Raw genomic sequence first — 13,778 nt, forward strand, 5'->3', positions numbered from 1 at the left:
AAATGTGCAGAACTTCTTAGACAACCTAAAACTGAACCAGGTAATTTGATAAAGTTACAGTTTGGCAAGTCCTATAAATTATATGGCATAAATTCATATCTATTAAAACCTATAATGTTCTTGGTATTATGGTTAATGAAAGGTTAAACTTTAAGGTGCATATAAACAGCCTAGAAAGAGCTAGTTAGATGTTGATATGCTTTATTATACACATTTAATCAAATCATGCTTTGGCCTTTTTATTGACCTCATCAGCATATCATAAGTGGATAGTTTGGCTACATGTATGTCCACAACTTGTGGGGTTTGACCTTATTGACCTGAATGTAACTATAAAGACTTAAAAAGAAAAAATATCATGGACATTTAGAAGCCATGTAGCTGAAATACTTGATGTCCTTAAGGGATCATTTGTACATATCCCATAGACCTCCATTACAGGAGGTGTAAGGTATCACACAGTGAAAGCCCTAGACTGGCTGAGTTTTTCATGCCATTTTTAACAAGTATATAGCACAATGAATGCATTCTGAGTCCTGTAATGACATTTCTTCTATATAAAGTACTTTTTATTTCATAATAACTACAGCTCATTATGATTATACAAAAATCCTGAACTATGGCAACCACTGTGAAATAAACATTGAGATCTGATCGAAAATATATTTTAATGACTGTATTATTTTTTTCCACAGAGTCCAGCCAAAAATCATTTAAAAGAAGACGATCTATTATAAATTGGACATTTTGGAGGGGCTCAAATGCACCACTAGACAGTATGGCATTGTCACCAACATCTCCAGTGCCTGGAAGGCTGTTTGGCCTGCCACTGTCAACCATATGTGAAAATGACACTCTTCCCAAACCTGTAATAGTAAGTCAAAAATGAATATTTGTTTGACCCTTCATGAGTGCTGTGAAACAAAACAATGCATCTGTCCACATATCTGCTATAAGTGTTAAAGTAAAATGGTGTTAAGTGTGAGCCATATCACAAATATGAATATTTAGCATCCTATATGGCAAAAGAGTATACAATCGTATAAGCATGAGGCATATCACACATCACTATTTCATAACACATAAAGGTATGTGCGACATACCACAACTATCAACATTTAACATCCTGTTCATCATAAGATAATAAAATGGTATAAGTGTAAGGCATATTAAAAGTATCAGCATTTAATAATGCATAAAAGTAAATGTAAGGCATATCACAAATTTCACTGTTTAATATTCTACGTGGTATAAGTTTGAGACATATCACAAGTATCACTATTTAATAATACATAAAGGTAAGTATAAATCATATCACAAGTATCACTATTTAATAATACATAAAGGTAAGTATAAATCATATAACAAGTATCACTATTTAATAATGCATAAGTAAGTGTGAGGCATATAACAAGCATCACAATTTAACATCATATAAGACCTAAAGGTACAAAATGGTCTAAGTGTGAGCCATATCACAACTGTCACTTTTTAACATCCTATATAACATGAGTATCAAATGTAAATGTGAGGCATATCACAAGTATCACTATTTAATAATACATAAAGGTAAGTATAAATCATATAACAAGTATCACTATTTAATAATACATAAAGGTAAGTATAAATCATATCACAAGTATCACTATTTAATAATACATAAAGGTAAGTATAAATCATATCACAAGTATCACTATTTAATAATACATAAAGGTAAGTATAAATCATATCACAAGTATCACTATTTAATAATACATAAAGGTAAGTATAAATCATATCACAAGTATCACTATTTAATAATACATAAAGGTAAGTATAAATCATATAACAAGTATCACTATTTAATAATGCATAAGTAAGTGTGAGGCATATAACAAGCATCACAATTTAACATCATATAAGACCTAAAGATACAAAATGGTCTAAGTGTGAGCCATATCACAACTGTCACTTTTTAACATCCTATATAACATGAGTATCAAATGTAAATGTGAGGCATATCACAAGTATCACTATTTGATAATGCATAAAGGTAAGTGTGAGACATATCAGAAATATCAACATTTAACATTCTATACAGCATAAGGAAATAAAATAGTATAAGTGTAAGACATATTACAAGTTTCACCATTTATTAATGCATAAATGTAAGTGTGAAGCATATCAAAAGTATAACTATTTAACATCCTGTATGACTTAAGGGTATAAAATGGTATAATTGTGAGCCATATCACAACTACCACTATTAGGAATCTTATATGGCATAACAGAATCTAACGGTATAAGTGGGAGACATATCACAAGTATTACTATTTAATAATGCATAAATGTTAGTGTGAGACATATCACAAGGATCACTATTTTACATGCTATACGATATAAGGGCAAAAAATGGTGTGAGCATGAGCCATATTACAAGTATCCCTGATTAACATTCTGTAAGACGTGCAGGTAATGTGAATACCATTATATACCTGAAAAATGAAGCTCTTCTTTATTAAGCCTCACATCTGCATACATCTTTAGAAATTTTAAAATTGTACCTTTTATTTTTGAAACATTGTTGCTAATATAAAACTGCAAGGATGCACTGAGATCATTTTGTAGCTAAATGTCTATGTAACCAGTGCATTATACAACCATTTAAATATTGCTTTTATGATCAATGATATTCATTAATAATGTGACAATGTGAGTGTCATATAGCACAAAGTCATTCATCACATGAAAATAGTGAAAAAACACAAAAGAAATTAATGTTGAAAAAACATTTAAGATATACATCTATATTAATACATTAAAAAGTATATATATATGTGTGTGTGTGTGTGTGTGTGTGTGTGTGTGTGTGTGTGTGTGTGTGTGTGTGTGTGTGTGTGTGTAAAATGTGTAGATCACCTGCATAGTGTGGGCTAAACCATGGTATATCTTTTTATTTATTGTTAGTCCGACTGAGCTAGAAACCATTTTCAGCGGAGGCCCGGGGAGAAAAGCTCCATACAGAAACCTTAACAAAAAAGTTAACAACCTTAAGTATAAAAAACTTCTAATACAAGACATGTAGGTGCCAATAAAATCACAAATGTAATAAGCAATGTGCAGTTCATTAGTTACCAGTAAAATCACAAGTGCAGTATTGCCATATACCGAACATTAGGTAGAATTATGTAATAATACAAGGGACTTATTGTGGTTATTGTAAGTACAGATATGCCATTGGCTGGTGCTTTACTAAAGCTACAAGAAGAAGTAATCATATGGTAGGTAGAAAGGGGGAGAAATCAGGAAGTGTGGGAGCGACAAGTATGAATATATACAATACTAAACAATAAAGTATAATTAAATAACCTTCATATATCCCAGCAAGTAAAAAAGTTGTTTGAGAGGTAGATTTGAATATATCCCAATATGAATTTCTAAGATGCACACAATATAATAAGCATGTAAAGTATAATTTATTTAAATAAATATATAATCCCATGTAATGGCAATAACATGAACTGTAATTAAAACCTAAGATATTGAATAGAAAAAAAATAATTTAATATGTGGGTGACAATATTCCCTGGATAGTGGGAATGGAGAGGCCTGCCCTCAACTTTACCAGAGTAATTTTTAATAATTTTCACTGAAACCATTCATCAATATAGTGGGACACAATGGACCATAAGATAGCCAAAACCTCCTGATGTTAAAATCTGCAGTTACCCTGAGTAGCTCAAGAACACTAAATGCAACTACAACTCCATAAACTCCATAGGACTATCTTCTTCTTCCTTCGGCTTTTCCCGGTTAGGGGTCGCACAGCGGATCACCTTGTCCGCTCATGATTGGCAGTGGAGTTTTACAGTGTCGAGTTGCCAGCCCGGCACCCAACCTTCCACAGAAGGCACACACACTCACACCTAGGGACTATTTAGAGTGCCCAATCCACCTACAGCATGTCTTTGGGATGTGGGAGGAAACCGGAGCACCCGGAGGAAACCCACGCGACCACAGGGGGACATGCAGACTCCACACAGAAGGCACTCCAGCTGGGGATAAAACCAGGGTACCTCTTGCTGTGAGGCGACAATGCTAATCACTGCACCATATTAGTCTTAAATTGGAGAGAACCGTGATCGCATATTTAGTGCCATCTTGTGGCTGAAATAATTGATTATATCTTTGAAGCTAGCACAGCTAGCAGTAAGCAGCATGTGCTTGTAAAACAAAAATAAAAAGTAGTATAGAATTGCATATTATAACAAATATCAACTTGTTAATCTTTGGAAGTTTGGCTTCAGAAAAAAAAATCAAACTTAAACAGTAAAAGAGTCATGGGGCCCAATACACCTGCCGTCATTCCCCATCCTCACAGGCAAACCTATGTTCGTACATCTAACAGTAACATCACACCCTAGCTGTTCAAAGAACCTCCCTAACATCTTACAGCCTAAAATGCAAATCATTCTGACCATTCTACTTAGATTTCTTATCCTAAAGCTATTTACTCCCTATTAAAAAAAAATCTCATACCGGGAAAAAAAAAATCAAAATGCATACCACTAAAAATGGCATTCATGTGTTGGCAAAATGGAATCCTTACAATATCAACATACTATCAAGATCCACACATGTTGGCATAACACTATACAAACACACTCAAACCTATAAAGAAAAAAAGAAAAAAAATCACTATATCACTATTATCAAAAACAGCTGACCAGAATTGCAAGAACCCCCACAAAACAGTTGCTATTAACAATCTTGTCAGAACTAATACTGTCTCTGGATATCCCTTGCAATTCTGGTCAGCAAACAGACTTGTTTCCAAATGGAGAGATGTAAAATAACCTACACAATGCTGTTAGCATAGTAATAACATTTGATTTAGAAGAAATGTGGATACATTTTCCCAGAATATCTTTATTTTCAACAAGTCTTGAATCAAACCACCTATTCTACTGCTTAACATATTATAAAACTTCTTCAGTGCCTAGAAATGTATGGCAGATCAGTGCTTATGATATGTAACAGCATAAACTCCACAATTCTAACTATGTCTCCCAACATCTATGACTGTGGCTTCAGTTGGTTATGTTGTACTTTCATAGCTGGTAGTCATCTTAAACTCCTCACAGGTATCTTGTACAATGCCCTCCCCCTACACACACACAAATCTTAAACATGCAGAAACAAATCCACACTGATATGCTGTCCCAGATAACAAATTCCCAATGCTAAGAATCTGTAACCAAAAGTAAGTCCTCTAACACAGAGAAGCCACCTATACAGTTTTTTTCTCATCACAACCTACAACAAATGATTCAGTATTCTACTAGACTCAATTCTGCCACAGGAAAACATGAATCCTTGGACTGATTATTGACTAATTGTCATTATACCTACTCACTGGTAAAATAAACAGGTGATATTCGCACACTAATTATCTACAACAGCAAACAATACATAAAGAATAAAAAAACAATGCCAATGTACTCCTTGCTAATATTTCCTCTTCATAATACCCCTCTTTCTTACCTAAATTATCAGTCATTAACTGTTTTCACTTTTCTATATCCATCTCTCAGCCTCTGAATCTTTGTTGTGGAATATGTTATAAAAACAATGTGCTTACTGTGGAAATATATACATACATTTTTAAGAAAAGTGTATGCATTGTATTGTAACAGTTGTCTCTTACTTTTCTTTTATACTCTTTCTCTACAAGTTGTTATTTTCTCAATCATGCTGTACTGTGCATTTTATTTTTAATTGCTATGAAGTTTTTTCTTCCCCTGGAACATCAGTACCAACTATCTCAGGAAACTTAAAACTGCTAACAAATAAACTAATCATATTCTGCATTTTTTGCAAGAGTAGCACACCTAGTCTATTAAATGGACTAGCCAGAACTGCATGGACCCATGTCAATGCACAAACAAAAAGTCCATACTGTCTTTTTTAAGTAAGTACCCCCCACCCCCGGCACACACACACACACACACACACACACACACACACACACACACACACACACACACACACACACACACAACTAAACCATGAGGGACAAATTTAACCCATATTCTACTAAATTCATTGACACTCCAAATCTCTGAAAATGTTTTTTTTTTTCCAAAAGAAACTATGGTTGAAAAATCAGAAGAAGATAATTTCATGGTTATTCCAAACCTGTGTAAAAAGTTTTTTTTTTCCCCCAAAAGTAGCTGTACTTGAAAACAGCATAATAAGATAACACTCTCCAATATTTGAAAACATACAATAAACTCAAAAATATATACAAAAGACCAGCAACCAAAGCTAAAACCCTTACATTAAAAATATTAACCTTGTTAATCAACAACCCTAAACAATGCTGGAAAGATCTAAACCTCCTCACTTGGCAAAGCCCACCAGATTAACCACTAAACGCAACACCTTATCCCCCCACAACCAAAATCAGTCAACCATCATTTGCTGAAACAATAGAAATCTGCTTTGCTGATATAAGACCTTCAATAAATACTTATTTTCTCCATCACCACTTCCAGTAAGCCACCCATAATACCAACACCCTGTCTCAATTCATTCCAGGAAAACTACAAAGTGTTAATAAATAATGTTACCTTTCCAGCTCTGCTTAAGCTCACATCCATCCTTCCAGCCAAAACTGTTACAATGCAATTTTTTAAATGCTTGTACATATCTATATAACAAGGTTCTTAAACAAACAGTAAGAGAACAAGTCAGGCAACACCTTGAAAGCAACAGTCTTCTTTGTGTTAATTAATTTGGTTGTTAGAAGGACCACAACAACTGTATTGCCCTACTTTTTTAACAATAAACTCAATAAGCACATGGAGATCTCACCAAGGCCTTTAACACTGTCTTCTATTACAACCTTTAAGACACCTAATCACTGTTCAGAATCTGCAGCTCTCATTATATTTACCAACATTTCCCATGCTGTAATAAAGTGAAATTGTTTCATTTAAGTGCTAATATGAAAATAAATATCCCTTTCACTGTATTATGGAATTATTAATAAGCTTTCGCAGTGACTGTAATCACTTTTAAAAATATAGATATTAAAAAGGGCATGCTTCTCACATATAGAATATACCAATAGAGAGGTTTAAGAATGTGTCTTATGTCCTTGAATGTAACAGTAATCATGAATTGCATGGTCATCCATGAACAGATAATGATAGTATGATATTTTTTCTGGCATATGAATCTGTCTGGAAGTGTTCCTAATTATTTCTAATTTACTTGTTCATCAGGATATGCTTAATATTCTGTATCAGGAAGGCCCATTCACCAGGGGAATATTCAGACGATCTGCTAATGCAAAATCATGCCGAGAGCTGAAGGAGAAACTGGACTGTGGAGCTGAAGTGCATATAGACTGTGAATCCGTATTTGTGACAGCTGTTGTGCTAAAGGTATGAATGTTGGCTGTTTTTCTGCCTATCTAGGAGTATTTCCCATTTCCAGGCTAGCTGTCTTCATTGAAAATCAAAGGAAACATTCATTTCCAGCTGTTCACTGAGATCAGCAGGTCTTCCGCTCCCACTGTTAAATCTCCCTTTAAATTTAGTATGGATGCCTCAAAATGTTAATGAGGTTTTCTGAAATGAACTTAATTTTTGCACATCATATTTATTTAGAATTTTCTGAAAAGAGTAACCTCAGTCCCACATCAGAGAAGTTAAATTCAGGAGGAGACTGGAATACGACTATAAATATACAGAAATACAATACAAAATGATATTTTCAAATGCTTCCAGAAATCAGTATCACTTAGCTGAGCCTGCAAAGTTTAGGGCTGCAGATGATGTCCAGGAATAAAAGCTAATTAAAATTTTGAATTTTAGTACATTGTGTGGAGTTAAAGTCAATGGGATATTTGCAAAATTCTTAAAGGGAGTAGGATGTGCTCAGGGCAAAATGTTCATAGGCAGCATAAGAAGTCATTTTAGAAAACTGAACAGTTATACTCTTAATTTGCAAATAGACTTGCAGTCTTTTCATGTCTGAGGATATACATACATCAGCAGTTAAAAATTGCTAGGACTTAGTTGTTGTCTTCCCTATGATATTTCTGATAAAAGTATACGTAGTTCACTGTTCTTCTCTGGAGAAGGTACACCACAATAGATGTGTAGTAAGCTTTGCCCATGTACCACAGTCAGCAGTTAACTATTGTACTGTTTGAATAGGCAGGCAGTATACTGAACTTTGAACTTGTAGATAAGATTCTGCATAAATTGCTTGCTTCCTGTTTGTAGTGCATATTTACTCTTCTTTAACATTCATATTCAGTAGTTTGTATTCTTAGTTGAGATGTGGGGCTTATTCATACCTCTCAACTGTCCCTGATTTTCAGGGATGTCCCTGATTTTGACTCAAAGTTTAGCTCTGTCCCTCTTAATCCCTCCTAAAACTAGTGACTTTTGGAGGAAAGGTGGTGAATTACACAATGAATAATGACAATAATTAAGAGTTATAGACTTCTTTTACTTCAGAAAATGTGTATTAATTCATATGTTCTGATTCTGTCAATGTTTCAAGTTAATAGCATTAATATTTTAAAAGTGTTCCTGATTGTCCCTGATTTTTTCGTGACTTATCCCTGATTCTGTTGAAATTTGTCCCCGATTGGTTGAGAGGTCTAGGCTTATTAGAAATGCAAAACTCGAGTCCTGCACATCTAGAGTTCTACTGATGTCATAGTACATGCAAATAGCTGGCTTATATTCTAACACTCTAATACTCTAAACAGAATGACAGATGTGATATCTGTACTTTTCCTTGCTGAGTCACAGACATTTCATTACATATAAATGCATGATGTTTAGGCCATATTAGACTACCCATTAAACGTTTAAAGTGATCTGACAGTTTTCATACTAATGAAAACTTCTTGAAGTTATTGCTAGTTTTTGAAGTCTACAAAACAATACTTGTTGTCAAGAATGCTCCGTTTTTGTCTGAAGAGCTCTGGTTCTCCTGATGGCGCTTACAAGTTTCATTAATATGTTTAATATTTGATTTTCACTGTACCACAGGGACTTGCAAAAAGTATGCTAATACTCAATTACTTGTGGAATTTAGGCATGTATACACAAACACTGTACTGGGTAATGGATGGTGTGTAGGCTTTCAGGACTTTGCAGTAATTTTAAGTGATATTAGGAGGGCAATACCTGCTTCCCACTTCCTGTTGTATATAAGTTACCAGATTTGAAGGAAGTGATCCTGAGTGACAGCATGTAGATGATATTAAATCAGGTTTACCGTTATAATGCCGATCCTGATATGGGCGACTCGACTTGCGCGAAGGCCGAAATGCGTTCGTCACCGAAGTCAAATTCCGAATGTGCGAACGGCAAAACCTCGCCCCTTTTTGACCCATGGTAGCATGGGTGTGGCGGTGTTGTGCGGCCGGTAATGTCGAACGTCGAATGATTTTCGACATTTAAAAATTTTCACGGTTTCGGTTCGTGCAAAACGCGTCAAAGAAGTGGCCGTTCGACAAAGTGTAATCGCCTATTTAAAGGTAAACCATTAAATCATTGCCTTCAGCTATCTTATCTTCTGAGTAGCAAATGCTTATTTCTTCACACCTCTATATGTGGAGCACAGCTGTTTAAGAATCATTGGCCAATGAGTACTTCTGGGAGGTCAATTAAATGTAGCTAGTACAATGAAATAAGAATTTGTAGAAAATGGAAAAGTTCAAACTGTTTTATAGTTCTCGGTTAACTGGTTAAATGAATGGTTGATTAACTGATCTTTTTGTTAATACAAAGACAACTCACCCCTCCAATATAATTAAAAATATCCAAGAGTTATACTTCCTATATTGGAGAGATGTTATTTAGTGCCCACAAATCCTTTAGTACCTTTCAGTTCCTTATTATGTATTTCTTCCCCGCCACAGATCATGAAGGTTCCACCATTCTTTTTTTTCTATTCAGATATAGCATTGTTTGATAAAGGAATTTATCTCAGTCTGCATGATATAGAGATACAACATACTTTCATTAGTTTTCATTGTTAGTCACTGCCATGTTTTACATCACAAGTTTGTGTCTTGCTGAGGCTAGTGAAGTACGATAAAGTTTGCACAGTATTCATTCCTTATTCGATGTGCACTTTATCCTATTCAGAGTCATAGGGGACCCTGAGTTATCCTAGCTAGCAGTGAGTACAAGGCAGGGAGTCAGGCCTCGATGAGATCAGAACACACATATACACACAGACACACACACACACACACACACACACACACACACACACACACACACACACACACACACACACACACACACCTCATGCATAAACTTACATGATCACTGATTTACCTGATTTGTTTTTAGAATGTTGGAGGAAACTGGAGCATACAACTCAAAAAAAAAATTGAACAAAGGGAGGAAATGGAGGCTTCACACAAAAGCCAACTATGCTGAGAACCAAAATCTATTGAGAAGCAGTGCTAAGCAATGTACCACTCTGCCACTTATACATGTAATTGCTAAACTGAGTCTTTCCTCCAAATAATATGTTGTTGGAAACATCTTTTTATAAAGAAGAAGAATAGATTATACTACACTGCTACATAAACAAGCTGCTAAGTATTCTTATTTTTGTCCAGCAAAGTTTTGCTTTTATCCACATAGTTCAAGAAAATTAAGAAAAGCATGGAATACTACAAGTTGCTTTTGTCTGCCTTTTACTAGCTCGATGAAATGACAAGTTATGGTCACAGATGAATGAGCAGAGCTGTTAGACTTAAACCAAAAATATGCTGTCAGGTAAGCATAGCAGGTAAAGTAAATCCAGTAATATGCCAGAAACAAAACAAATCCTGCGACTTACCTGGCAACTCTGACACTTGAGCAAGAATGTGGAGAAGGTCTGGAAGCTAGTAAAAAACTACAACTCCAAATTCTTAGGAGATCCCTACAATTTACTTAATTTGCTTATTTTGTATAGGAGAAAATTGAAAGGTACTTGTGACAGCCCCACTCTGTTCCAGTAATCAAGCAGCCTGAATCCTCACCAGTGACACTGGAGAGGGATGCTCACTTGGAATACAAATGGATGCACTCAGTATTTCCAGATGTAGACCTCTCTTCATAAAGCACAATTTCCCGTAAGAGCACATAGGGAATGCATTCAACCCAGGGTCTGGATTTCTTTATATCTTTTTCCCTCCAGGGCCTCAATAAGACTCCCCACTAGTACAGATGTAGGATTAAGTCCTTAGCCGAGTGTCCAAGCCAAGTCCTCTAGCATCCTGTCGGTGAAACCAGTGCTTCATGTCCCTGCTGCAAGTAGCTCACACACACACACACACACACACACACACACACACACACACACACACATACACACACACACACACACACACACACACACACACACACACACACACTCTGTGAAATTTGATTTTTCACACACACACACACACACACACACACACACACACACACACACACACACCTGGGAAAGGCTAGCACAGATTTACCTGTGGTGCCCCCTTCTGCCCAGAGTATAAGGTAGTTATCACTGTCACCAGACACTCCACAATCAGCTACTCTAAGGCCTCTTAACAAAGGGTGTCCAATTATACTGTGCAATATTAATACAAATACAAATGGTAGTAGTTGACGAGACAGCTAGGCCTTCTGGAGTGGCCCACACAGTGTCACCAAATAAATATAAGCACTCTGAAAGGTTGGATAATTTCTAAAAGGACCAGCCACAATAAAAGTTTTAAATATAGTTAATAATAAATAGTAAAAGTGCATGAAAATACTGAATATATATTTACAGTTAACCACAGTTTAAATCACAGGAAATATTGAAAATAACACTGATGGACAGACTCAGACAAATAAAGAAAAACAATATCTAAACTAAGCTTCACTATATTTTCCTGCCTGAATCTAGGAGAATTACTATACCCTACTTACTTAATAGAGCAAGGCAGATGATGTGGTGAATGGTCCTTCTTGTTGTCAGGCCCAAGGACGAATACTCAATACTGAGAGATTTTTATATGTTCATAGGCTCATAGGTGTGTACTAGGCTAATGGCCCTGGAGCCTTTACAAACCTAACCCATTGGATTACCTTGACATCATGCCACCCGACCTTAGTTCCCAGTGCCTCTGTCGAGTAGAGCCACTGGAGTGATCCCCAGGGTGAATTTTCTATTTCCCATCCACTCATCAAGGTTTCTCTTGAAGAGGGCCAGTGAGGTGCTCTGTTTGACATGTATGGGAAGTCTATTCCATAGCAAAGGCAGTCTCTGGGTTATGAACCTTTCCCCTCCAGCATGTTCTGTTGATTGTGGTAATGAGGTTGAGGTTACTGGAGCATGTGGTGTGGAGGAATTGGGATTTATTTAGATGTAGCATTTCTAACAGAGCTGGATCAGACATGAATTTGTATGTCAGGCAGAGATCGCCTCTAAGTAGATGATATGAGACAGAGAATAGTTGGAGTTTTTTGAGTCTGTCCATATAGGACAAGTGTTTAAGGCCTAGGATCCTCTTTGTGAGGTACTTTAGTGGCCTCTTCAGTTGTTGCAGGTGTCTAGCATATATATTTTTTCTTTGTAATATCTAAAATTTCCAAGATAGCTGGTAGAATGATCTCATCTAGTCACTTGACTCTAGGTTCTAACACTATTCCCCTTTGAACCTTGAGACATGATGTTAGCATACATGCGCTAAGATGCATATCTAAAGTTTTGCTAATGTTTATGGCAGTGCCTGGGGCTTCCCCTCTTTTTACTGAGCTAATGAACAAAGGCTTATTCTAGACATGTCATCTGTAGTCCTGTTCAGAGCTGTGAGATAAGCACTTCCATGGCCCAACAGGTAGTCCAACTAATAGCATTTTTCTTAAAGTAAGAAGTAAGCTAGCTGTTTAACCCATTCTCTTCCAGTGTCCTTTGCTAACATATATATATATATATATATATATATATATATATATATACATACAGTCTTACATGTATATTCCTTCTTTGTCCAGGAGGATACATTGATACATTTTTTTAACACTAGCAACTTTACAAACACGTTTTGATTTTCAAATGCCATACATTTCCAGTACATTTGTAACATAAGCATTTGTGTAAATCAGTTTGATATTCAAATGCCATGCAGTTCTAATACATTTGTAACACAAGAATGTATTATAAATCAGTTTAATTTTCAAAGGACATATCATTCTTTACAGAACTCCAGCTGGCTATGCTGGTACTAGCCCATATCATCACAGTACTATGAAAAGATTTTTAGAAGTTTGCAGTTAGCACAAATCAAGAGTAATTCAGTAAAAGAAATGCAGATGTTGTCTTCAGAAGCAGTCCAAGAAGCCACTGGTTCACAACACTGTCATTGTAACTAAATGCAGACATAAACCACCTCCTTTATTATGTCTAGGTTCATGAATTCATAGATACTTACTAGCAAACAGTCTACATCTCTAGACAATAAATCATATTCAGAAGATCTGTGTGGGCAAAAGAAGGACAGCACAAGACAGACCAAAAGAAAATTTGAAACACTCCATCCAGTTATTTAGGTTTATACTGAAGGTGTCAAGGGTACCACTCTGCTTCATATGCTATAGACAACTGTACAAGATTGCTATCATATAGGTTATCTAACTTTATTGTTACCTGTACTGAAGTTGGCATTCTGCTGTCATAATTTAATTACTCAGCATTTTTAGCACTAGGATTTCATCACAGTTTCACAACATGATCAA

General features: G+C 35.6%; 1 protein-coding gene across 1 annotated transcript in view; it reads left to right on the forward strand.

Annotated features, from left to right (window-relative positions):
• Positions 1-13,778, forward strand: part of ARHGAP20 (Rho GTPase activating protein 20) — a 781,419-nt gene that overhangs the window by 697,213 nt on the left and 70,428 nt on the right. The window contains exons 10-11 of the mRNA XM_044072727.1: positions 696-874; positions 7,269-7,430. Coding sequence (XP_043928662.1) covers positions 696-874; positions 7,269-7,430 — 341 coding nt within the window. The remainder of the gene's footprint in view (positions 1-695; positions 875-7,268; positions 7,431-13,778) is intronic.

This window comes from Protopterus annectens, chromosome 5.part0, assembly GCF_019279795.1.
Source record: "Protopterus annectens isolate FY-2018-M chromosome 5.part0, PAN1.0, whole genome shotgun sequence".
Lineage (NCBI taxonomy): Eukaryota > Metazoa > Chordata > Ceratodontiformes > Protopteridae > Protopterus > Protopterus annectens.